Source organism: Mustela nivalis (assembly GCF_964662115.1).
Source record: "Mustela nivalis genome assembly, chromosome: 6".
NCBI lineage: Eukaryota > Metazoa > Chordata > Mammalia > Carnivora > Mustelidae > Mustela > Mustela nivalis.
Genome location: NC_139025.1, coordinates 32,776,526 through 32,803,047, shown reverse-complemented (window position 1 = coordinate 32,803,047; position 26,522 = coordinate 32,776,526). Strand labels below are relative to the sequence as shown.

The window sequence follows — 26,522 nt, the reverse complement described above, 5'->3', positions numbered from 1 at the left end:
GACCCTCACAGACAATCCAGGACAATATGGCTTATTTTAAAGCCAGCCAATTAGCAACGTCAATTTGTCTTTGCCTCATAAGGTAACATACACAGGGTTTCCAGGAATTAGGACATGGGCATCCTGAAGGGGCCATTGTTCTGCCTACCGGGTTTGGTTAGTAGGTTCATTGTTGGTCAGTTAATAATTGTTTTTTTGGTTGGTTATTGGCTCACTGGTTTTGAAAGACAGCCCAGCTCAGGTCCTCAGTCAAGAGCCAGGTAATCAAGACTGTTAGAAGAAGAGCAAAATAAGAGTGAACAGTCCCTAATGGGAAGACGGGGCTGCTGGAGGCTGACACAGGAAGTGAACACTGATTTTATCTCACTGCCTAGCAGAATAAACCTATAAAGCACAATCCCAAGAACTAGAAAATAAGACATTCTGGAGTAGTTTGTTGGCCCACATAGCCTCTCAGACCCCAGTTCATAGCTAGTTTAAAGTCTGTACAGAAACATGGCCTCAAGACCTTGGTTTTTGTCCCATGTCCTGTGTCTAAGCTTTTGGCTGAGAATCAGGGATGTTTGTAGTCCATTTTTAAATGTCTGGTCAAACTTTCGAGATATTATCTCTAACCCAAATATACTAGTGGGTTCTGCGAAACGTCTGGTAGTCCCCTGGAGTCTCCCAATCCTATAATGGGTTTAATTTCCTCTCCCACATATCAGTACCAACCTGCCCCATGGAACCTGCCCAACTATCTCTCCGCTTCTCATCTTGTGAGCTAGACGGGGTCAGCAGCTGCCTTGCTTTCTATCTTGTTAGAAGCTACAGCTCGCTCTTCCCGAAGTCCATGAGGACTCTTGAAATAAGATGTAGGCATTGGTCCCTGGCTCCTGAGCTGTCCCTGCAACTGGGCAGTCCTTCAGTTGGACCTTTGGAGAGTCCCTTCTTTACGCTCTGTCTGAGACCCAGCTCCTTGTTTCCTGGTTTCTTGACCTGTGCTCCTGATTCCAGTTAGCCACTAAGATAACTCCTGGGGTACCCCTCCCCCCAACTGCCCAGCTACAGACTAGCACCGGGACTCTCGAGCTGGGCTGTCCACCCATTCTTGACTGCTGCTTCTCCTGACCTCCCAGTGAGTCCTGGGTTCCATGACTGACTTTCCTCCTGTTGGTGACTTCAATCTCAATACCCCTTTGCCCCTGTAGAACCTGCCTTCCTATGTCCAAACTGCTCATGTTCCACCAACAGCATCAGCAGCAGTGTAATAATGTCTAATGTTTGAGCTCTTACTACATGTCAGGCACTGTGTATGCATTATTTCATTTCACCCTTATAGCAACCCTAGGAAGGACCCTATGAAGAATGAGTACTACTAGTCCATTCTACAGGTGAAGAGACAGAAGCACAGAGATTAAGTAGCTCATTCACTTATAGGTCATATGTGGAGTCAGGATTCAAATCTATCTATGGGGTACCAGCAGCTAGGGTAATCCGAGGACATCAGCTCATGTCCCCCTCTGCTCAGAATCCTCCAGTGGCTCCCATCTTATTTAGTAAAAGACAGAGGCTCCCAGTGGCCTAGAGGCCCACATGACTGAGCCCTGTCCCTTCTCAGCCCTTACCTCCTCTGTCTCTCCATCTTTCTCTCCTCCTCTCCAGCCACACTGGACTCCTTGATGTTCCTCAGGAAAGTCAGGTTCCTGCCTGACTCAAGTGCCTGTGTACCTGCTAGTCCTTCTCCCTGATTGCACCCCCCCAACCCTGAATCTTGGCTTATTCCCTTCTCAAGGAGGTCTTTACTGACATTCTACATAAAGACACAAAACACCCTAACTTTGCTGGAACTTCTACCTAAAGATTCCCTATCCCCCTTACCTGACTGATTTTTCTCCATAAAATTATCACCAAATAATCCATGAGCTGTGTCTCTGTTGTTTATTACCTGTCATTATTACCTGTCATTCCCCCTGGGACCAAAGCTGCAGCATGTACTCGTTGAATGGATATATGAATCCCCCAAACTCCCCTCAGAAACCTGATTTTTTTTTTTTAAGATTTTATTCACTTATTTGACAAAGAGAGATGGAGAGAGAAAGAGCACACAAGCAGGAGGAGCAGCAGAGGAAGAGGGAGAAGCAGGCTCTCTGCTGGGCAGGGAGCTCAACGCAGGGCTCTATCGCAGGACCCTGGGATCATGACCTGAGCCGAAAGCAGACACAACCGACTGAGCCATGCAGGGGCCCCAGAAACCTAATGTTCTAAGGAGCCTCCAGACACTGTCCAGATCCCAGGTCTCAACCTATGCCTGTTCTGGGGCCACCAGGTGGAAGACCTTGCATTCAGCTGGCCGATGAAGACAGCTTTGCCCCGGTGCCCAGTTCCTTCCATGTATCCTGGCAAACAAGAACATGCAGCACATATTTCAGGGATCTATCTTTCGACCATCTATCTAGCTATCTCTCTATTTATTTATTTATGCTCACTTACCTGTTGAAGGGAATCCAAATCTTTTCTCTCCACTCTCCCCCTGACTCTAGCAAGCCAGGGATGGCCAGCAACTACCTCTTCACTAACAACACTAACAACACTGCTGGCCACCTGGGTTGAATGCTTGGCCCTCAAAACCATGTCTGACATACTGAACATTATTTAAAGTGATAGAACTGAGAAACCATTGTTGATTTCTCCTAAAAGATGGCTCCTATCCTCCCATCCAGTACTTCAGCAGCATGTGGAGATATGCTCTGAGGGCTTCCAGAGTGAGACAGGAGCACCCGGTCCCCCATGTCGAAACCACCAGACCTGCCTAATGGTCAGTGGACCTTGGACTGGTGAAACAGAAATGTGTTACTGAAACAGTGCTGTGGTTTGAGATCCCCACAGTACCAGGTTCTGGACATAGTTCTCCTATTACTGTTCTCCAACAGACAGTTATTTATTTATTTATTTATTTATCTATTTATTTATTTATTTTTCACGGCTAAGGGCAAGGCTGCACCTATGGTGACCTCGTTAGTCAATTCCAGAGGTCCTCAAAGAGGGGTGAAAGCCTGACATTTTAGCCAGGGTTTTCATCTTAAGCTGCCGAGTATGAGGGAACTGGGAAAATAGGCCAAGGGGTTAAAGGGACCTTAGGGTGAGGGAAGTCTTATTCAAACCCACTCTGAGGTTAGATAACAGGAATATGTGTCTTTGATTGATTTTCTCATTGTCTTAATAAGCTGTTAACTAAAGGCACTTGGGTGGCTCAGTCAGTTAAGTGTCTAACTCTTGATTTCAGCTCAGGTCTCAATCTCAGGATCATGAGTTCAAATCCCACGTTGGGCTCCACACTGGGCATAGAGACTATTTAAAAAAAAAAAGTCTTTAACTAAAAAGACCTTAGCTTCCAAGAAGCTTCTCAAGAATGACTATTTCCTTAATAGGAGACCATGAGAATGGGCTTAGAGAACAAGTGATACCATTTATTGAGCATCTCCTTTGAGCCAGAAATTGGGGCACACTCTTCCAATGTCTTGCCTTACTGCTTAGCCAGGAATAGTCTATCAAAATTACTGAATCAGGAACTCTATGAGGGTGTGTTCATTTGTCCCCAATTGGAAAATTAAGGAATTGAGACTCTGAGAAGTCACTTGACTTGCCCAAGTTCATATAGCTTCTAAATAATGAGGCCAGAATCCGAACTTAGGTCTGTCTGACTCCAAAACTTATACAATGAGCTCTCTCTGATGTCTCTCTGGAGGTCCCTGGACTGCATTTTTCCCCCAGACTGAAAATCTACAAAGGTTTGGGGTCCAGCAGATTTGGAATGAAATGAACTCAGTGGGTGCTTCTTTGTGTTTGGGACCACACTTAGTAAGTTGAAATTGAACACCGAATCTTGCCTACTCGATTCCAGAACACATTATGTCCCTTTTCCTATGACCTCCCCCACTACACACATACACACACCCTTGTTGAGCTGGGACTATCCCAAAGAGGAAGGCTACGCAACTGCCAGAGCCCTCTGCCCTGTTCATTCTAGAAACAACCAGCCACCCTACAACTGGGTTGTTTGCCCACCAGGCAGCAAATTTCATCTCTTGTGGGTCTCTAGGCTTTGGAGAATGAGATATCAGGAACTTTGCAGGAAGGCTGAGGATGCATGAAGCTTAAAGCCCTTGTTCTTTTGGCATCATTTCCATGGTGTCAGGCAATGAGGAATGAGTCTTACTTTCTAGATAGAGACACTAAAGCAGCGAGCATGACTAGTGCTGAGAGATGCAGGGGACATTCTTGGAGAAGGGATTGGGCCTCAGTACTTTAGAGCTTCTGGGTAGGAGCTTCTCATTGCCTCTTAACAATTAGATCAGTATTACTCCCCTCAACTCTGTTGTTGGATTGACTGTGTTGGAGGTGAGATCAGGACCTTGCTTTGAGGCATGGGCATGATGGAAGGCTGGTAAGGGTCAGAGGTGGGCCGGGGCTGGGTTAGCTAACTCTTGACTCAGAATCCACGCTCTTTGCTAAGCCGACCACTGCCTTGGTTCAACAGATCTCAGCGTGTGTATATTTCAAAAGCAAGAGAAAGCATTTAATTTTCTTTCTTTCTTTTTTTAAGATTTTATTTATTTATTTGACAGACAGAGATCACAAGTAGGCAGAGAGGCAGGCAGAGAGAGAGGAGGAAGCAGGCTCCCTGCTGAGCAGAGAGCCCGATGCGGGGCTCGATCCCAGGACCCTTGAGATTATGACCTGAGCTGAAGGCAGAGGCTTTAACCCACTGAGCCACCCAGGCATCCCCTTAATTTTCTTTTATTTAGAAAAAGTTCAGATAAAGGAGGAGTAAACAGGACCATTCTGTTTGTGGTTTGCTGAGATTTAGTGGAAAGCAAGCTTAGAGAACAACACCTATATCAGAACGCAAGAGACCAATGCCCTCTCCAAAAACTTGTATAACCAGAAGGAGCTTAAAAGTTGACAGGGAGTTCTGGAAAGGGAAGCTGATTTTCCAGTTTGCTTCCAAGTCTTCTCAGGCCTTGACCTTTTGCTTAAAACCCAGAGAACTGACCTGATCTCCATGATGACCGTAACTCAAGAGGAGGCACCACAGGGCAGGGAGAGAGGGGGACAATGCCAGGTTTGTATGGTCTGAGCTCATGGGAACAGAAGGAAATAGCTGCCCCTCCACAGGATCACTAGAGCCAAGCCACTGGGCCTTTCTTGTCCTATGGCCTTGTGCATGTTTTTTTTTTTCTTTTTCAAGATTTTATTTAAATTCCGGTTAGTTAACATACAGTGTAATGTCAGCTTCAGGTATAGAATTCAATAACTCATCACTCATACCCAACACCCAGGGCTCATCACAGCAAGTGCCCTCCTTAATCCCATTCACCCATGATTTTAATCATTTTAAAAACGAAGGCCCAGCCTCAAAAAGGGATAACCAAGAACAAATCTTCACTCTTTTTTATCTAGAGGCTTCCACAGCGAAATGTAGAAGTATTATTCTAATGACTGTACTCCTTGTTCCTCTGGGTTTTACTGAAAATGAAAAAACAATCTAATCCTGGGCTGGTCATTGCCATGGGGTTCTGCATCCCAGACCATAAGCCAGGATTCCTACCTTTTACCCTCACACCTTCCTCACGCCTCACCCGGATCCCACTCTGCAGGCTCTGCCTTCCCAGACCTGGTCTTAGCCTTCCAGCCACCAGCCAGTCAACCTGTGGTGATTCTGCTCTAAGCCTCCGTTTCTTCTCAAAATGAAAGAGTGAGGCTGGTCCCAGGGTGTCTTTCCAGTCCTCTCCCTAAAAAGAATGGGTTGGATGGTACCTCCCTAGTGTCTCACAGCTGAGGTCAGCCTATTTGCTACTACAGTGACCAGGGCAGTCCATCCGCCCCACCTTCCCGGGACTGGGCTTTGAACTCTGCTGCTTTGCCTTCCTCCCTTTCTTGTCACACTTGGGGATAAGAATGTGTTCTTACTGAAAGTCACGTTCTTCCAAGGTATGTTTCTCTCAGTAAGGGAGTTGCTCCCCACGTCATAAAAATAAATGTCCTACCTTGAAGGTAAAACTTCAGTAGAGGTCTTTCTAAAAACTGGATTCATGTCTTAGAGGGTCAGTGTGCTGTCTCTGCTTTTTGTGAAATGTATCCTCCCGTCTCTGTCTGAATAGGCCTGGATATAGACACAGTGTCCTAAAATCACGAGTGAGCGTTAAAATACTAACAGCTACGTTTCTAGATCACTGGGCATTGATTGAGCTCCATATTGATAGTGTGCTCAGCTCCTTGTTTTTTTCCAAGGCTTTATTTATTTGTTTGTGATAGAGAAAGCACAAGAAGGGGAGCAGCAGGCAGAGGCAGAGGGAGAAGCAGACTCCCCACTGAGCAAGGGGCCCCATGTGGGACTTGATCCTAGGACCCTGGGATTGTGACCTGAGCTGAAGGCAGATGCTTAACCGACTGAGCCACCCAGGTGTCCCACTCAATTCCTTACGGATAGCATGGTTTAGTAGCTTGCCCAAGTTGAGCCCACATCAGCCTGTCTGCAGAGCCCACTCTCTGAGGCACTGCTCTGAGAGGTTCTTGTCTGCCTTCTCCCATCTCATCTACCTAGACCCTTCCCTGTAGCACCCACCTGCCCAAGTATAGCCAGCCTCTTGGAACCCACTTTATGGGGCACTGTCTGGCCCACCGCTCTGGTTCACAGAGCCCCAGCACACCACCGTCTCCAACCAAAATCTCCCATCTATGTAGCCCGGCTTCCATGCTCTCATAGCGGCTCCCACTGTGCGTGTCTCTAGTCTCCTGGCCTGCTTCGCTAGGTAGAAACTTGGTTATAGGGGAACCGAGTTCTGCCCGTCTCCCTGAATACCTCTTCTGGGTCCAACAGAACAGGCCTGCAACCCACCTTATAACCATCACTCACTCCTAAGCCTATTCTTGAGTTGGAAAACCTGAACCCAGAAAAGAACCAGCCATTGCCGTGGGTGACCTGATTGGCCACAGAACGCTGAGCATGGCTCTTCAGCATTGCTGGTAAATTGCAGAGAAGGAGCTCAGGGCTCCACCTTCAGTCCTCTCCCCCTTTCTGTCTTCATTCGCTCCTCATGATTTCATCCTCTCACAGCTTGATATGACATCTACCTGCTGACAGCTTGCAAACTGAATCTCTGGCCTGCACCTCTCCCCTAAATTCCAGCAGCAGAGTCAAATGCCCACTTGACACCACCACTGGGATAGCTACTGGGCATGTTCAGACGAGCGGATCCAGAATCAAACTCCTGATTCACTTCCCCCAACAAGCCCCTCTCTCAACCTCCCCATATCTGTAAAGGGTAATTCCATCCTTCCACTGCTCAGGCCAAAAGTCTCAAAATCATCCTTGCCTTCTCTGGGGATTTCACACCCCACACCGAACCCATTAACAAATCCTGTTGGCAGTTTCTTCTAAATAAGTCCAGAAGCCAACAACCTCTTACCACCTTGACTGCTGCTTCATTGGTCAAAGTTACCATCATCTCTTCCCTGGATTATTGTAACTCAGAGGGAAGGTTGGGTGTGCCTGCTGCTTTGTAGGACTTCAAGCTGGCTCATTTCCATCAGGCAAACTCCTGAAAAACACACTGACCTTCCTGATTCTGTGATGTGTGTTTGGCATCAAACATGTTGCTGCCCACAGGGCAGAATGTGGCTATAGCTGTTAGATCTCATTGTTAATTGTGGTGAAAGCAACTTAAGCAAAAAATGAGTAAAGTAATTTCCCTCCGCAGATGGTGTGACATGGCAGCCTTCACAGAGATTTTCGTAACCTACTGGCTCACCTCATGCAAGACGTGCTACACAGTTTGTTAAAAATAAACAAACAGAGCTTCATATTCAAGTCCCAGGTCCTGAATGTTTTTTGATAATCTCTTTCCTCAAAAAAATATATTACTTCGTAGGGAAAAGACCTTGAAGTGTCTTCTTCCAAGACCAAGTTGGGAAGAGTAGGTCACAGGATTGTGAAAACCAAAATTCACAAAGTCGTTCAGGAAAGTGGTCTGGATTTGCGCACTGTGTCACAATCCATGTGCCGTCCCAGATTCAGGGGTGACAAGAGACAGGAGGAGAGGAGCGTGTACTTGAGGGATATCTAATGGGTTTGTGTTCGGTCCTCCCTAGCTTTTGGACGTAGTGAGGTATTCAGTGATCTGGGTCGTAGGCTTGGTTTCCCTCCGGCGAGACCACCACCAATTTCCCCTTGCATGAGTAGCCTTCCTCAACCTTGAGAATTCAAGTCTAAGATCAAGTCACTTCAGAGCCTCCCATGTGAGGAACGAGCCCCGGCCTTCTGTTTCAAGACCTTTGTCCAGCTGCTTCCAAATCACCAAGCTCCCCTCTTTGCCCCTCTGTGGTTACCACCCACGGAGATGTAGGCAGAGGGGGCTGGGGGAGGGACCTCTTAACTTAGCACTTGAGCTTCTCAGACAAAGAACCAAGGCAGCTCAGAGATTTCTTTTATTCCTGGAGTACAAGGACTTAAGCAGGTCCACTAGATCAAAGGCATAGCACTGCCCGGCCTTCTCTTTGACAGAGTCCTGGGAGCCAGACTATAGCTTTGTGTTTGAGGGTAGCATTGCCGGATTTTGCAAATAAAAATAGAGAACATCGTTTCAGTTTGAATTTCAGATAAACAGTGATATGTGTGTGTGTGTGTGTGTGTGTGTGTGTGTATACATATACTAAATACATGTATATATTTAGTGTAAATATGGCCCATAAAATATTTGGGACATACTTATGCTCAGAAATTATTCCTTGTTTGTCCGAAATCCCAATTGCACTGGGTTTTCTGTATCTTATCTAGCAATCTATTTGCATGATATCTCAACACACCAGTAACTCCCAAATCAGCCTAGATAGAACTGGGCTTGCTGTGTGTCACACAACTTCTGACCCCGACTTCTGGTCCCCGCAGACATCCTTTCTGATCGGGCTGGCCAAACAGGAGAGAAAATGCAAGGGAGCAAATGCTCCTGGCTGCTAAATGTGGCCCATGCCCCCACTGGCAAGGGCCCAGGGATCCACAAAGGGCCTTTTCCAGACCATCTCCCCAGGAAGAGGAGGTGGAAGAGAACTGGGAGTGGGTGGCGGCAGGGACTGGAGACTGGGGAGAGGGAAAGTGTTCAACAGGGCAAGCGTGGAGCCTTGAGGGGAAGCTTTTGAAAGAAAGGTGCCATCTCAGGAGGCACTGATTTCCTGTAGAGCAGTCATTTGAGCTACCCTTTCAGAGGCCTCTGCTCGCTACCTCTATCCCAGGACACGGTGGGGCCCGGTCTCCAGGATCCTCTCATTTCATTTCCCTTTTCAATTTACCTCCTCTTCTTCCTTAGTCTCAGTCTTCTGGAAGATGGTGGACATGGACACTTTATGGGCAATTCTGGACATGGCAGAAGCTATGTCAGGGAGGCCCCACCACTTGGCACCACATCTTCACATCCTGCTCATAGACCAGCTATGATCTGGGTAGAGTGTACTGACCTACACTACATTTGTCTCAGAGGCTTCCAACCCCATCTCTGCCTTGTTCTATCCATGTGACCTTGGAATACTTAGCACTCTGCCCCGCAGTTCGCTCATCTGCAGATGAGAATTCTTGTCAGGATGCAGTGAGTTGATGTGTGGGAAGCACTTAGAACCGTGACCAGTGTAGAGAAGACACTATTACCAATGTGGGTGGTTTTCTGCCCCTGTAGCTCCACTGAACAACTCCCTCAATCACCCCAGGGACTTTGTTCTTAGTTCTCATCCTCTTGAGCCCTCTGCTGTCCCTGACACACACCTTCCACCGTCTTCTGTCATGGCATCTGTGAAGCCGTGCCTTCCCTCACGGTTTCCACGATGCTTTGCTCTTCCACCTTCCTTCCCTCCCTCTTTGACATCTCTGCTTCCATCTCATCGTCATTTGTCTCTCTTGATCCCTTCCAATCAGGCCCATTTCCTCAAGGTTCTTTCTGGGCATGACTCTGTTCTCATCTCCATATCATTTCCCTTGGAGATCTCAAGTCACGGATGGGAATGCCAAGAAGATCTAGCCTTGGGTATGCTCAGACTATTCCTACAAGGGAAACAAGTAACTGTGTCTCCGTGGTCATCTCTGGAAAAGGGCAACTGGGCCCAGAAGCTTCTACCCTTCTGGAAGATGTGTGATCTTTGCCATGAGCATAAATTACTTCTAGATGAGTAGTTGCAATGACAGTGTGGTTTTGAAGGAGAAGGGATGGGTCACTTCTGACCAGGACCTTCTTTGTCAAGCAGTCTGCCTCTAGGATGGGGTGGGGAAGGTTTTCAGAGTATAAGAGTTGGGGCAAAGGCATGGAATTGAGACCTGGAAGTGACTGAAAGGCTTTGGCACTTATAAAGAAACTTTAGGCTTCACTGGTAGAGGCAGAGGAAGTGGGTTGAGAGCAGGTATTTTGGCAAGCCAAGGAGATCTTGCAGATTCCCTCAGAATCACACAGGACCCCACCCTGCCTTCCTGTGAGCAAGCCCTGCCTGCCCACACTGGACCCCGAGTTTCATGGGCTGATCAAAGCCAAAGAAACACATTTGGGAGCGTATAGGGCCCTCTGCAGGCCTCGACTCTGGGCCGCCATGTTGCTGGAACCAGTTGCAGGGTGGGGTGATTTGCCAAGGTCTTGGGTCCACTGGGTTTGCCCATCATGTGTGCCTGAGGCACCTGTAGGCTTATCAGAAGGGCATGAGCTCTTCAGAGACCAGGTGACCATTAGCATCATATAAGTCAGAGGACAGGCTGTAAAATGGGTTAGGTTAGGAAATGTAGACTCCCCTCACTTTGGAGGTCCAGGTAAGAATACAGTGGAAGCCAGCTTCTGTATGTCTAAGTATATGAAAGTTGTAAATAAAGCTAATAAACTATTAAATAGAATATGTTGCCTTCTCATAAGTTGACAAGTATACCTTCATGGCATTCTGAAGGTGAAATTTGAATTTAGTTGGTGGATTCCTTGGAGTTTCATACTGGAGTATAGTGGCCTAAGGAGAACCAGCCCTGGGCTGGCTTCATTCCTTGACTCCACTGGCGCTAGGATGCACCTTGAGCATACACACATGACACCCAGCCCATCTATCCCAGCTCCACATCCACATCCACCCCAAAGCCACCCCTTAGTCATCCCGCTGAGGTCCACAGGTGTGCACACCAGTGGCGGTCCGCTCTGGCTGGTAGAACAGACTTAGATTTGAGTCCCACCCTGGCATTAGGATTAAGCTTGGGGAACAGGGAAGGGGACATGAGCATCGCCGTACCTGAAGCAAGGTCCAGCAGCAGAACATGGGTGACTCTTGGGAAAATGGCCCTCGAACCCATGAACATGTGTGAACACCTGGCCCATGGCTGCTGGGCCATAGCTGGAGGAGGGCCAGAGCCACTCCCTGATGTGTGGGCCACTCTTATCACTAGGCTGAGGCCAGGGCCTAGTGGGAGTGAGAGAAGCCAGTGAATACTAGAAGGAAGAGCCCCATAGGTTTCCTAGAAGAGTCCTCAGGATGCCCAGCATCTCCCTGTCCCAGGCTGGGCCTCTTGCCCAACACCTCGTGCCTCGGGGTCATTCAGGTATCATGGTCTCACACTCCTGACACAGTAGGGAGTTTGTTTCCCTCCTCTCACACTCGCTGACTTTAATCCCTGCCCGCCTATGCCACTTGGCTGGCCTCCTCGGCAGAAAGGTGACAAAAAAACTCTCTCTGAGGAGTCAGATCCCTCAGCCAGACCCTGAAGCCTCCTTGAGGCCACAGGAGCCAGTGGCCTAGGGCTCTGACCTCTACTTACCAACCTGGTTTCCTCTTACCTCTCCCTGCTGCATGTTGATGGGAGTCACTCAAGGCAGGTCCACTGATCTCCAGAGAACCAGGAGAGCCTCTGTCTCTCCTACACTCACAGTCCTCCCCCATGGCGAGGGCCAGTCCTCTTACTGACCTTACCTTCCCGTGTTTCCCAGCACCTACCTTGACTCCACCTACCGCACCTCCTCCCCCAAGCTCCTCCCCCTGCTCCCAAAATCTGCTCAACTTGCTCCTTATTTCTGTCCCAATCCCTTTCATCCTTCAAGAGACACTTGAAGCTCCCCCCCCCGCATGAAAGGTTCCCAGTACCTTCCATTAATCCTTCCCCCAGCTTTCTCACCTGTATTATTTACCACCTGGACCCCACGCTTAGTCACATGAATTATGTTCATGGTAGTCTTTGATAACATATGACATTTTTTTTTCTTTTCAAAGTTTTTTTTTTTTTTTAAGATTTTATTTATTTATTTGACAGACAGAGATCACAAGCAGGCAGAGAGGCAGGCAGAGAGAGAGGGAAGCAGGCTCCCTGCTGAGCAGAGAGCCCAATGCTGGGCTCTATCCCAGAACCTTGGGATCATGACCTGGGCCGAAAGCAGAGGCTTTAACCCACTGAGCCACCCAGGCGCCCCAACATACGACATTATTATTCTTTGCTTGTTATATAAAGATCACGGGACTGGAAGAGGTCTTAAAGACCACCCAGTCCAAGCCTCTTTTTTTTTAAAGGTAAAACCAAGAGAGAGAAAGGTTTTATAACATAGCCAGGCTGAACCTGCAAGAATCACATTCAGCCCTCTTGACCCAATCTGGCACTTCCCCACGAACCCCCGCTGCCTCTCCACACGGAAGTCTCTGTCACTCAAAGGATGGGATAGTCATGAAAGACGATCACGTGATACACTCATGGAATGGGAAACGGTGCCTCCCTGTTGACTGGCAGGACAGAGTCAGAGCTGCAGCCCACTTCTGTATACCTTCTGTTTTTCAAGTTCTTTGCTCTCCGCTTTAATAACCACCCAGAAAGGAGTGATTATCAGAGATCACCCAGATTTTCTCAGGCCAGCCCAAATTCCCTCCTGTCTCCCTTTTTCTCCAGAGAGAACAAGACCAATTCCTGCTCTGCCATGGCCAGGGGGCTGGCTCCTCCTGCTACCAATCCCCATAATCCCTTGCATTTTCACTTTGGAAGCCCTGATTCTCATCTTAACAAGTGTCGCTTCTGACATTCCCAGGGACTGACAAGAAGCCGGTAGGCCACAGCAGGAAGGGGCTGAGTAAGCAGCCAAGCAGTAACAAAGTGGAGGGTCTCGGCTGGAGCATGCAAGAAACAGACTGGGGACAGAAGAGCAGGTAGTGGCCCAGGGACCTGCCCAAAATAAGGCCCCTAAACTCCAAGTAAATTCCCCAACTCAAAAACCAGCCAGAATAGGGCAGAGCAAACATTTTTTTCTTTTCCCCCTCCTGCTCTGGCTACCCTGCTCCCTGCAAGGAAGAAAACTAGAATAATGAGGCACGTTGGAGACTGTCACCCGAGCAGCTCCGGAAGGACGTGGGCAGACGCCTGGCTGGGCGGCTGACTTTCTCTGTTTCTGGTTGAGATTTTATAAATATTCGGGGAGTTTGATCTGAGGCCGGTGGTGGGGAGGCGAGGGGAGCGGCAGAGGGGAAGATAACTCAGCCCATGGGGGTTCTGGGACCTCGCCCAGGCCTGCTTTTCATTAGCGTCACCAAGGCAACCGCTCATCCGCAGCAGACCCCATCCCGCCACGTTAGGCTTTTCCTTTAAGAGTGAATCTGCTGCAATCAGTCCCCCTCCAAACCCCCACCCCTGCACCCCATCACCTCCTAGCCTGGGGAATGGCAGATCATTAAGGAGGAAAAAAGCTGCGATCCGGACTCTCTAAGGCTGGTGAGGAGGGATAGAGCCACCGTTGTCCCATTCCAAAGGCTGCCATTGGCGCAGACTGTTGGGGTTTTGGTGCTAAGAAACCCCTGGTAACCAGACCGTAGCAGCATCCGCTTCCAGCCCTTCCTCTGTTTCCCTGGCTGACCTGACCTTTCCCCTCCACATACACCTTTATTCTTGACCAAGGCAAACATTTGCAGAGTTTCCAAGGAACGACCTCACCAGTCGTCATGCTGATACGTTCCAGATGCCCACCGGTGCATAAGCCCGTGTGGGTCTTTGGTCCCCCCCCACAACCCCACGCCCACATGTACAGTGGATCCTGAAAGGGCGGTGTCAGGGGAGGAGGCAGCTGACCAGAGGAGACGGGGAGACCCATGTCTGTGAGGCATGATTGGGCCACCAGGGAGGGGCTATGGGCCCAGAGCTGGTAACCATCCCCCCACCCCACACGCTTGCAATGCAGACACTCCCCCTTCTTGGCACAGACTCCATGGAACTCCAGAGATCTGTTTAAAAATCCAATCCCCTGACTCCGATCTCCACGGGGCCACAGCCAGGGAATCCCGGCCTCCGCTGCGAGCAAAGCTAGCTGGGCACCTGTGCTAGGAGGCCCTCAGTGGGCTCTGCTGAAAGACAGGAAAGGAGTGCTGTCAGGGGGCTGGCTGCGGGGGCCGGGTTCCTGGGTTGTCTTTCTAGCCTGTATTTGTGCTCCTGGGCAAACCTGAGCCAGAGCCTCTCCGGGCCCCTCCTTTCTGTGGAATGCAGGTCACTCCAGCCTTCCTGAGAGATTCGTGCTCAGAGCCCTGGAGCCAGCCCCAAGGGCTGCAACTGAGAAGCCACAGAAGACCCCTCCCCCAGCTGCCAATGGAGCAGAACGGGGACCCCAAGGCATCTGGGCTCAGGAAAAAAGCAGCTTCTGCCTTCTTGTTCTTTTGTGCCTTTTCCCACCAAGATCAGCCCTGGAGAAGCAAACCCGAGTTCCTCTGCTGGTTTGAACAGGAAATTCCTGTCAGCTCGTGGGAGAGGCCAACTGGGGGAGATTTCATCACATAGTTTCCCCCCCTCCCCGAGATACAGAATCATATCAAAGTCTTATCCCAGCCCCTGGTGGGGGTGGAGGGGCAGCCCTGACATCCGCTTCTGGGCCTGCCAGTCTCTCCTACCTAAAGCTGGGTGGGGTTTTTCTACTCTGCTTGCTTTGGAGGGGGGGGGGGGTGGCGAGGGCAAGAAACACCAAGCAGTAACCAGGGCATCGCCGTCGCTGACTGGGCTGCATGGGTGGTTTTTCCGTCTGCTCTGGTGGCAGAGCTACCGGGGAGTCAGAGAAGTGCCAGCCCCCACAGCACAGATAGCGTGGCTGGAGAAAGCCCTCGGGGTGTGCATCCTCGCTTCTCAAAGTCTGGTCCCGGACCCGAGCGGGGCCATCGCCTTGCAGATGCAGGTCTAAGATGGCTCCTTAATCAGGAAATAATGTTTTAACCAGACAGCTGGGTGTTTGGAGGCACGTTGGAGTTTTCTGGAGCACAAGAGAGAACATACAAATGCTTCCATCTCTGACTGCATGGATTTTAATCCCAGCTCTGTCACTCGGTAACAGGGTGACATTAGGCACAGAAACATCCTCTTTGAGCTCTGGCTTCCTCACCTGGAAAGCAGAGGTGATATTACCTATCCTAAAGGGGTGACACAAGGCATAGGCCTGGCACCAGGAGGCTCCGACCGAGTAAAGGTTAGCAGCAAGGAGTTGGTGGCTCAGGGAATGGTATTATCACTGGCTTCTTCCGCTGGCCAAGTCTTGCTGTCTCACTTCTGTATTTTCTGAAAGGATTCATAGCCCCCTGACCATGAACCCCCAAGCCAACAGTTGTAGCCTTTCCTATCCAGTTCCCCCCGTTCCCCCATGTGAGGCGAGGGTGGAGAGGTGCCCTTGCGGTAGGATGGAGGTAGGAGAAGGAGATGACTGAACCGACAGGCAAGGCCAGGTCGTGAGGAGGGACTTCTAGGAAGAGGAGATGCACACAGCATCTGACTTTGGGAATGGAGCCTTCCAAATGGCACTTTGACCATTTCCCACAAGCTAGTAATATAGACTCTGGATTTCGTTTCTTTTACCGTCTCTGCATTTCCTTGAGAGACGATAGCGTTCCATCCCTGGGGGTTGGGGGGAGCACTGACCGACTTCCCTTTGTTCTGTGATGGCCTGTTCTTCCAGCCATAGCTCCCTCTTCTTGCCCGGGCTGAGGTGACAGAGCACAGTGACACACAAGCCGCAGAGGCCCGCTGGGGCCGTGAGCACATGGCTGCTGGGCTCATTTTCCCAGCTGCTTTCCCACCAGTGGCCCTTGGCTGACGCTGCTTTTCTAATTCATTCTGGGAGACAGAGAGAGGGACAGCTCCCGGGTGTGCCTTGAAGTGTGCTGGCTGGTTCCCGGGCCAGCCGGGGCGACTCGTCTAACCTGGCTAAGCCTCAGTTTCCTCCTAGGAGGGCAATTCGGAAGAGGCCATGCAAGTCTCTACCCATTGTGGGGACCCGGAGACCACAGGGAGCTGGAAGATTAAATGAGGGGATGCCTGGAAGGAGCACAGCCCGGAGAGTGCAGTGTGGTCACTCCGCATTAGCTGAGGTCCGTGTAGCTATTCGAAGACCAGAGCCTTCAGCCGTTGGCTGAGGTGGAAAATCGGAAACAAGAAAGTGGCGTCCCCATTTGCAAATAGCATTCACAGCCTCCCCACTCCTGCAGGTCAGCAACCAACCCTCTCCTCCCCCCTCCTTCATTTTTTTTCTTTCTTTAGCGGCAGGGGTTGACACATGTGGCTCCCCAGGCTGTCCCAGTGAATTTAAAGCTTGAAATAAATACATGCTCCAAACGGCTCCTGACCTGGGAACGCCTCCCCCCCCCCCCTCCTCTCCCGCTGGAAGCCCGGGCCCAGGCAGAGCCCCGGAGAAGGTATCTGCTCTGCACGTATGCCGGTCCCAGGGGCCCTGCACGGGGCGGACGAGGATCGCCCTGAGCCAGCACACACTCTCCTCTTCCTGGGTTTGTTAGAAGCCTGACCAGGCCCGAGTCTTATGACTTCAACAGATGTTTCTGCTTAAGCAGCCCTGGCATCTTTATGGCCTGTTTTTTCCATTCTTGCTTCTCTTCCTCTGTCCCAACAGCCCTGAACGCAATTTGGACTTCATTTTCTTTCTAATGGTTACAGGGAAAGAAAGGACTTTTATTTATTTTTTTTCTTTTTCATTTCTTCCCCCTTTTTCCTTAGCTCTTCAAATCTCTCTCTCTCTCTCTCTCTCTCTCTTTCTTCTCTCTCTCTCTCTCTCTCTCTCTCTCTCTCTTCTCTCTCTCTCTCTCTCTCTCTCACACACACACACACACACACTCCAGACGCATTCAGATCTGGGTTCGTGGTGTGTATCTGTTAATGGCACTGACATTTCACGTAAGACTTAGCCCCATTCGAAGCCTCTGTCCCTGTCTCTGCCTCCACCCTCACCTCTACATTCATCCCCTGCCTGTCCCCACACAGGTCACCCCGGGACAGCCGATCGGTGTGTCCTCCCAGATGCTGATTCCGAAAGTTCCTGCTGGCCTCAGTCTCTGGCCCGTTACCTGAGGAGCCTCGCTGTGTGTCAGGCTCTGTGTGTCGGGGAAGGTTTGGGCTGAGGGATGGGAGTGAGAGGGGAGGCTCCTAAGGCTCTGTATCTCTCCAAACTCCCCCGGCCGGCCAGTCCACAGAGGCTCAGGTGGGGCCAAGTTGACAGTTGTTACAAGATGAAACCAGTCTTTGGTGGGGAGGTCACGAGTTTGAAACCAGTCTGGGCACTCGTCACATCAACACCTACAATCCCACCCAGCTTGCCTGCATCTCGGCGTATTCACGCTCGCCTGCCCTGCAGGGTTTGGGGTCACCTGTCTCAGAGTCTGGTTCCCACAGCAAAGAAAGCCCAGAGAACTCAAGTCGTCATCTGAGGGCCTGTCCCTGTCAAAGGCACCTGGGACTCAGGCCAGTCTCTTCAATAAATAGTGTTGGGAAACAAATAGCGTTGGGATAGCTATATGCAAATGAATGAAACAGGGGCGCCTGGGTGGCTCAGTGGGTTAAAGCTTCTACCTTCGGTTCAGATCATGATCCCGGAGTCCTGGGATCGAGTCCCACGTCTGGCTCTCTGCTCGGCAGGGAGCCCACTTCCTCCTCTCTCTGCCTACCTCTGTCTCCCTGTGTCTCTGTCTGTCAAATAAATGAATAAAATCTTAAAAAAAAAAAAAAAAGAATGAAACAGAACCACATTTTTACCCCATACACAAAATGTATTCAAAATACTCTTCAAAATTCATTAAAGACCTAAATGTGAGACCTGAAATTTAAACAAAAAAAACAAAAAACAAAAAACACACAAAAAAACCTCCTGAAAGAAAGCACAGGCAGTAATGTCTCTGACTTCAACTGTAGCAACTTCTTTGTAGATACAAAGTCTCCTGAGGCAAGGGGAAGAAAAGCAAAACACCTATTGGGACTACATCATAATAAAAAGCTTCTGCACAGTGAAAGAAATAATGAACAAAATTAAATGCAAATCAAAACTACAATGTGGCATCACATCACACCTGTCAGAATGACTAAAATTAAAAAAAAAAAAAGAGAGACAAGTGTTGGTGAAAATATGGAGAAAAAGGAACCCTCATGCGCTGGTGGTGGGAATGCTAACTGGGACAACCCCTATTGAAAACAGTATGGAGGCGTCTCAAAAAATTAAAAACAGAACTATCGTATGATCCTGTAATTCCACTATTGGATATTTACCCAAAGAACATGAAAACATTAATTTTAAAAGACACATCTCCCCTTCTGTTTACTGCAGCATTATTTATAATAGCCAAACTGTGGAAGCAGCCCAAGTGTCCACCAACAAATGAATGGATAACAAAGATGTGGTCTATATACACACCGGAATATTACTCTGACATAAAAAAGAATGAGATCTTGCTGTTTGCAGCCAGCTGGGTGGAGCTAGAGGGTATAATGCTAAGTGAAATAAGTCAGTCAAAAACAAATACTGTGGGATTTCCCCATATGTGGAACTTAAGAAACAAAACATGTGAAAAAAGAGAGAGAGAGAGAGACAAAAAATTGACTCATAACCACAGAGAACAAAATGGTGGTTACCAGAGAGGAGGTAGATGGGGGAATGGGTGAGATGGGTGAAGAGAATTGAGAATACACTTGTCCTGACGAGCACTGAGTGATGTATAGAATTGTGGAATCATTATATTAAAAAAAAAAAAAAAAAAAAAGGTAGGAATCTGTCATGAGGAGAAGACTGAGTGACCCCAAAATGCTTTGAATATATGTATCTCAGTTGTAAAATACTCACAATAGTATAAGTAAACATTTTTGGCTATCATGTAGTGATATCCTTCTCTGTGCCAGGCACTTAGTAAATATTATCTCACTTAATTCTCAAAAAACCCTGGGAGGTACAAGTATTGTTATGCAATTTTTAAACGGGCTAACAAGTATGGAAACATTTACGTCAAATGCTGAAGATCGTAACTCTGAGAAGTGGCAGAGATAGGATTCGAATCCCGGCTTCTGACCCAGAGCCCAAAACCTTCACCAGAATGACCTTCCACCTGTATATACAAAAAAAAAAAAAAAAAAAATAGCACTGCCTAGTCTTATAGAGTACTTGTCACATGCCAGACACTGTTCCAAGAGCTTTGCATAGATTCACTTAATTCATTCTCACAAAACTCTATGATGCTCTAATTGAACAGATGAGGAAACTGAGGCACCGATCATTTGACGCTGATTTCCCTCAGCAAATATAAATGGAACACCTCTTGTGGGTTAGGCACTGTGCTAAGAGCTCTGTGTGGGACCCACAGTTAAGAAAGACTTCAATCTTGTTGTCTGCGATCTGTCAGCAAGGTCATCAGCATGGGCTTAGGGTGGGATTTCAGAACTTGAAATGAGGGACAGTAAAAATAGGGTATCCTAAGATATCCTATAGAGATGAGCATACCAGGAAGTCGCTAAAGTAAGAGCCCAAGCACAGGAGGAAGAGAGAACCCTATTGTCAGACCAGGGCCCAAGGTCAGATCTGGGACAGCAGTAGGACAGGTAGAAACAGTGCTAATTTATTTCCATCTGCAATATGGCCTTAAGAGCAGGACTCCAGAGCCAAGCTGCCAGGTTCAAATCCTCACTCTGCCACTCACGATGTGTGTGACCTCAGGAAAAGTAATGAACCTTTCTGGGCTAAGTATCATCACCTCGAAAAAGGGGATAACAGTGTCCATCCCACAGAACTGTTTCGACATGCCCTTAGAGTTGGGCCTCCCCATGGCGAGCTCTCTGGGTTGACTTTTAAGCTCTCATCAGCCTATGATCACATGAGATCCTTGAGGCTGCAGGTAGGGGCCAAGTTGTCCCATTGGTAGGGAGAAGAAAACTGTGGAAGGAACCAGTGAGGACCTGTCCCCGTAGGCTTCCAGGAGAGAGAGAGATGAAATCTGATGGGACAGAGAGGGAATTCACATGCTCTGTTAAAAGGTTGGCAAGTGAGCATGGGGATGTTTCTTCTTAATGAACAGAGGCCAAGATTCAGGTTGGAGGTAGGGAATTCTCTGGGCTGGCATTTATGTGGCACCATGATGTTCAGTCGTGGGCATGAAGAGAGGCTCCTGTTGCCTTTGCCCAGCTCCTTGGTCACCCAGGGCAGGAATATGTATCTATTCCCATCATCCTCTGCATAAACTTCCCGCACATCCATCTCCAGCCTAAAAGAAAGACCAGGCTAGCTGAGGGAGGTGGTAGAAGGTGGCTATGTTCTGTTGTAGTAAATCTTTCCTAGAAGCTCGGCCTACTTTCCTAGAAGAGGAGAGGACTGAGTTCATCAGCCAGGTCTGGAGCAGCGCGGAAAGGAATGGCTCACTTGGGTGCTGTGTGTGGCCATGGGACTGTCAGACTGGGCAAGGGTGTCTGGTGACATATCAGAGCAGCTGAGAAGGGAGGACAGACAAACGTGTTTGCCTGACAGGAATCTTGGGATCCCCCATCTCCCCACCCTCACTCTCTTTTGAGAGCTCACTCCAGGGCTTTTTATAGACATTGAAGATCACAATTTCCCCTCCCAGAAACCCCATTCAACTGTGAGTGAGTGAGTGGGTGAGTGGATGTGAGCACTTGTGCCGCCGCCATTCAACCCCTGCCAATTTTTATTTTCTCACACTTTGCGTATTTCAGCCATCATGTGTGTTCCTATGCCATCCCCCCTTGAATTCCTTCTCTCCCTCTACCAGTCTTCTGGAAACCTCAGTCCTCAGAGATGGCAAGAGGGTCTAGACTTTGCCTTAAAGTAAGAATGTTTACCTTAGCGATCCTGTCCTCCAATGACTGTTGAAGATGTGTATGGGGCCACTGGGATGAGAAGGGGTGATGGCATAGGGGTGACTCTGCTGATCTTCCCCACCCAGACCAAGCTCCCAGGCATGAAGCACCTGCCCCTTCAGCTGGCAGCCTGTTTCCTCTGGGCCTTCCTGCGAGTCTAAAGTGCCAGCCATATGGAAACAGGAGGCACGTAAGGCACTCCCCCAGGGGGCTACTTGAGTTTCTCAAACCAGGAACCAGTGGCCTAGATTCTGCCCCAAATACTCAGCTGGGAGTTTGCTCAGTGGCCAAGACTTCTTAACCCTTTGGCTTGCTGGGAGCCTTGAGCCTTTCTGTTATTCCCCTCTCGACCTTTTTCTCCAACCAAGCAGAACAGTGACACCGGAAGTACTAAACACAGAGTACGAATTAGAATGGTGTGTGATTCACCCCAGAATGCATGTTTCCAGGTGCCTCTCCTGCTTTACCTTCTTCATTACAAGCTTCTGCTGCTATTACAATAAGCTCACTTTCCCTATCAAAAGGCAACCAGAGTCAAAGGGAAACCAAACAAGGGAATGTGTTTTGTCTGAAATAGTGCATTTATGAATAAATGAGTTAAACACAACTATCATTTTACATTGGTGGGTGTTCCTGTGCAATAAAGAGAACCTGCAAGTCTTAATCTGTTTGAGTAGATCAAATTTGTCCTTGTGTTCTGAGAAAGCATTATGAAATCACCTGTGATGTAGTTTCTCTGGCCTATAGAATGACCAATGGCTCTTGAGGAAGGACTACGTGACTTGTGATCAGGATAATGAAACAGCCTGAGTTAATGTCCCAGCATGTACATTATGTTACTTAAAATAGCAAAAAATAGACACAACCTAAATGTCACCTATAGGGTATTAGTTACACAAATATTTGTATAATGGAATAGTGGGCCATTATTAAAAGTATGTGCTAGAAGAAGGCTTAATCTCATGGGAAAACATTCACAACATATCATCAAAAGGAAAAAGCAAATTATAAGCAGTTTGGACAAAACATAGCACTCTTGTAAGAAAAAAGTTTTGTCTATATTTTTTAACTGGAAAAATATGTATAAAGTTGTTAACTGTGCTATCTCTTGAGTAATAAGATTTGGCTTGACTTTTTCTAAAAAATAGAGTATTTTTTGTTTTTTGCAGGGAGGGAAGGGCCAAGAGAGAATCTCAAGCAGGCTCCACACCCATCAAGGAGCTTGACTCGGAGCCTGATCTCATCACCCTGAGATCATGACCTCAACTGAAATCAAGAGTCGGAGGCCCAGCCAACTGAGCTACCCAGGCGACCTGGTCTCTAGTTTTTCAAACTTTCTTCCATAAACGTATATTATTTCAAAAACTGGGGGGAAAATTATTTAAAAAAAAAAAAAAAAAAGGGACACCTGGGTGACTCAGTCTTTAAGTGTCTGCCTTCGCTTCAGGTCATCCTGAGGTCCTGGGATACCATCCCAGCGTCCTGGGATCGAGCCCCACTTTGGGCTCCCTGTTCAGTGGGAGTCTGCTTCTCCCTCTCCCCCTGCTTGTGTTCTCGCACTGTGTCTCTCTGTTAAGTAAATAAATAAAATCTTTTTTTTTTAATTGTCTTAAAGGCCAGAAAATGGGTTTCCTGTTTCTTATTCCATGTCTATTCTCCATTTTATTTTGGAAATTCAAATTTCTCAGCCCTTCCCACAACAGATACTTAAGAAGCAAGAGGCACAGAGCAGCTGATGTCCTAAGCAACATCACCAAGGTGAATTAGTCACTGGGAGTAACAGCTTTGGAAAGGTTTCCTTCCCACCTGACACTGGGAATCAATGGTACCAAAACCAATTTTTCTTCTAACCAGAAACAAACTTCACCACGGATCTTAAATGAGTAGATAGGAGCTCACAGAGGACAATCATAAACCCCAACAGCTGCTCCGTGGGTTTTCAAACATGAGGGTGATTCATCCCTTCTCCTGAGCCTTTTTGTTGCGCCTTATCCCTTAGAGTTGTGAAAATCTGCTGTCGCAGCGAGCAGGGGTAGGACTAGGAGACCCGTGGAAGGACAAGGAAGGGAACTGGTAAAAACACAGCTAAGGATCTGACACATTTGGGTTTTGTTTGCCTGGTTCACAGACAGCGTCCCACATAGAGGGGGACCTGAGAGTGGACAAAGGGAGTGAGAACTGATTTCATGGAAGGAAACCACTGTAAAATCTGCTGCTGAATAGAGACAGGCCTTGGAGCACATCATTTCTGTCTCAGATTTCTAAAAACCCATCTAGTTTCAGCTCTTACTTTCAGCACCTCCTTCCAAAGCAGAATGGTCAAGATCGTCCCCTTCTCCTCACTGGAAATGGTATTACGGGTGTGCCAGCTGTCCCAAAGTCACCATTCCCATCAGTGGCAGATCTTAGCGATACACCTAGAAGGTAGCTGGGAGCGACACTGTCCTCCCGGTCCGCCATTCCAGCTGGTCATCTCTGCCATCCCAGGGGGCCGCGTTACCTAATTCTGGTACATGGTCAGATGGTGGCTTTTCTCAGTCAGCCTGTCCTTGGAAAACTCATTCCTCTCTTGTACTGGAAAATTCCTCTGGTGCCTGTCATTGCACATATCAGGAGACCAAGGTTTCCATTTTCGCAGAAGGAATTAACCAGCTCCTTTCTGAGACCAAGCTTGTTCCTGGAATTTTTTAATTCATCCATTTAAAGCCATAATCCAGCCTCAGAAGATGAGGCCTCAAGCAGGTCCCAGCAGTCTCCCAAGGCAGACAAAGAATCGGAGGCTGGTCCACCCCAGCAGCTATGATGGCCCCAGCCCTACTGCTGATGTCATTTCGTGCCCTCTACTCCTGATCGCCTGGGGATGGGGAAATAAAGAATGGGTGAGGAAGGGCCAGCTGAGAAGCACTTACCCTAAGAATAAGCCTCCCACCATTCTGGCCCTTGATAAAACTCTTCACAAGAGAAAAAGAGAGAGAGGGAGGGAGGAAGAAAGGAAAAAAAGAATAAGGGAGGGAGGGAGAGAGGGAGACAGAGGAGAGGGAAGGAGGGGAGAGAGAGCGAGGGAGGGAAGAAGGAAGGAAGGAAGGAAGGAACAAATAGACTGACCCTGCTGGAAAGAAGTCTACCCTACTCTATCCTTGCCCTATCACAAGCTGGGGAGATGTTCACTTTTCAGGTGAGAACACAGAAATGAAGAATTGTATTTTTTTTTTAAAGATTTTATTTATTTATCAGAGAGAGAGAGGGAGCGAGCGAGCACAGGCAGACAGAATAGCAGGCAGAGGCAGAGGGAGAAGCAGGCTCCCTGCCGAGCAAGGCGCCCGATGTAGGACTCGATCCCAGGACGCTGGGATCATGACCTGAGCCGAAGGCAGCTGCTCAACCAACTGAGCCACCCAGGCATCCCAAAGAATTGTATTTTATGGGATGAAAACTCAACAGATTAAACTAAAGATCCTCACTCCTTCAGTTCCCAGGATTAGCTATAGTAGGGAAGTCAGATTGGAAAAACAGACTAGGGTTCCCTTGGTCCTAGAACCCCACGGTGGGGAGGGGGCTCACTCTGATTTTAAATCTAAATTCTCAAGTGAAAATACCTTTGGGGTGAGCGATCTACCTATGTACAAAGTGATGCTTTCAGTAGGAAATCCTTGGGCCCTATTGTTTTATTATGAGTGATGATGAAGGTGAAACTTTCTGTTGGTATCATTGTCAGACTGCGCAAAACACACCAACTCAAACCTCATCCGTTCATTCACGTATCCATTTAACAAACATCAACTAAACACCTTGTACGTACATGAACCGAAGACTCTGCCTTACCAACCATCCTCTCTAGGAGTTCACAACCCAGAAGAAGGGCACTAAGGGAAACTGAGAGATTTTAATAGGTTATGGTTAAAGCCTAAAGCAAGGTAAAAAGAAAAAGCCACAGGTGCACAAAGAAGAATGTTGTTAATTCTACCCACAGCTTCTAGAAGCTCTTCACAGTAAAAAGGACTTGTAAGTCGGGGTGAAAAATGAGTAGGAGTTTTCCAGGCAATTAGACTGATATTCTCACTGGGAACATGAGCGTACTGCTCTATGCATCTGAGCTCCACAAAGTCAGGACACAGTGGCTGACAGCCTCCCATAGAACATGTATCCCTTCACCCCTCGGGAGCCATGGCTGTACTCTTTAGCAATGAACCTGGGGGCTAGTGGCCCCACACAGGCCTTAATGGTTGATGCAGCCCGAAGACACCTTAGACCTGAGTCCCGAGAATGTTCATCCAGAGACGGTAACTTCTTAGGAAATTGAGGGTCCAGCTCTACTCAAGCATTTAGGCAAAAATGCCTGGACAGGGATTGGAGGGGGTTTGCACAGGGTGGGCCCAACCTGCCATGGGTTTCGGTCCTTTGGTTATGCCCCCTTGCTCCTTCTCCCTGCCATATCTGCCCCATGTCTCCCAGACCCTCTGAAGAATATCTACTCATGGTTCAAGACTTAGCTCAAATGCCATCTTCTCTACGAAGACTTTCCCAATCTTTCTGGATCGAGAGGTCATCCTCTTTCTCACCCCACCTCGACAGATGTTGCATCTCTCGTGTATCAGAAGTCACCATATTCACTTACTTACGTGTCTAACTACCTGAGAGCAGGAAGCGGGTCTTTCTCATCTCTGTGATCCCAATGCCCAAGTGCCTGGTGAACTTTTATGGAATAGACGCAGGCCACACTCATATGTCACCTAACAGAGCAGAAGATATTCTACCGCAAATTCCTCCCTGATAGAATCAAGTGTCTAATAACTCTGTTTCACATATAAATAATGTGTGAAAAGAGGCAAGTCCAGAATTTACTCAAATCCAGGACTGTAAATCTCAACCAGGACTGTGTGGAGACCAAAATTCCTTGCAGCCCTCCAGGGCCACCCCAAATCAGATGCAATTCTAAAACAGCCAGAGCCTTGCCAAACGGTTCCACAGTGCTGGGCTCTGGTGTGTTCTGGAAGGTTCTTCAGAACTGTGCCTCCATAAGGTAGGGGCAGGGAGCAGCCCCAAAGGCCCAGTGCAGTGTCAGGTTCCCCCTTTTCTGTCAGCAGGCATGGAAGAGCCTTTAAGAAAATGGAGTATTATTATTTGTTTGTTTTTACAGTGACTCATCTGTCGTAACTGGGTTAAAGTCCACTTAGAGAAAAGGAGAACAAAAGACCTCCTGTTAGTGCTGGAAGTTTGCCTCTTAAGATATCACTGAGAGGAACTGGGAAGGAAAAAAAAAAAAAAAAAAAACTCAGCAGGGCAGAGGAAGCTGCAGGCCTTCGGGAACACAGCGGCACTTTGGAAAGGCAAACACCGTGGCTTTCATCTCCCGCGCCCTATCTGAGCAGGCCGCTCCCTTTGCTGCTGCTTTGTGACCCAC

At 48.3% G+C, this 26,522-nt stretch overlaps 1 protein-coding gene across 2 annotated transcripts in view; it reads left to right on the top strand.

Annotated features, from left to right (window-relative positions):
• RAD51B (RAD51 paralog B) overlaps nt 1-22,745 on the top strand; it is a 681,452-nt gene extending 658,707 nt beyond the window's left edge. The window contains exon 11 of one of the 2 annotated variants that reach the window (XM_082734027.1): nt 22,291-22,745. In XM_082734027.1, the coding sequence (XP_082590153.1) occupies nt 22,291-22,373 (83 nt within the window). In that variant the 3' untranslated portion in view covers nt 22,374-22,745. Of the gene's footprint in view, nt 1-7,742; nt 7,850-22,290 lie in introns of those variants that run through there. The other variant, XM_082734033.1, reaches the window with a different exon arrangement.
• Nucleotides 22,746-26,522: the final 3,777 nt, after the last annotated feature.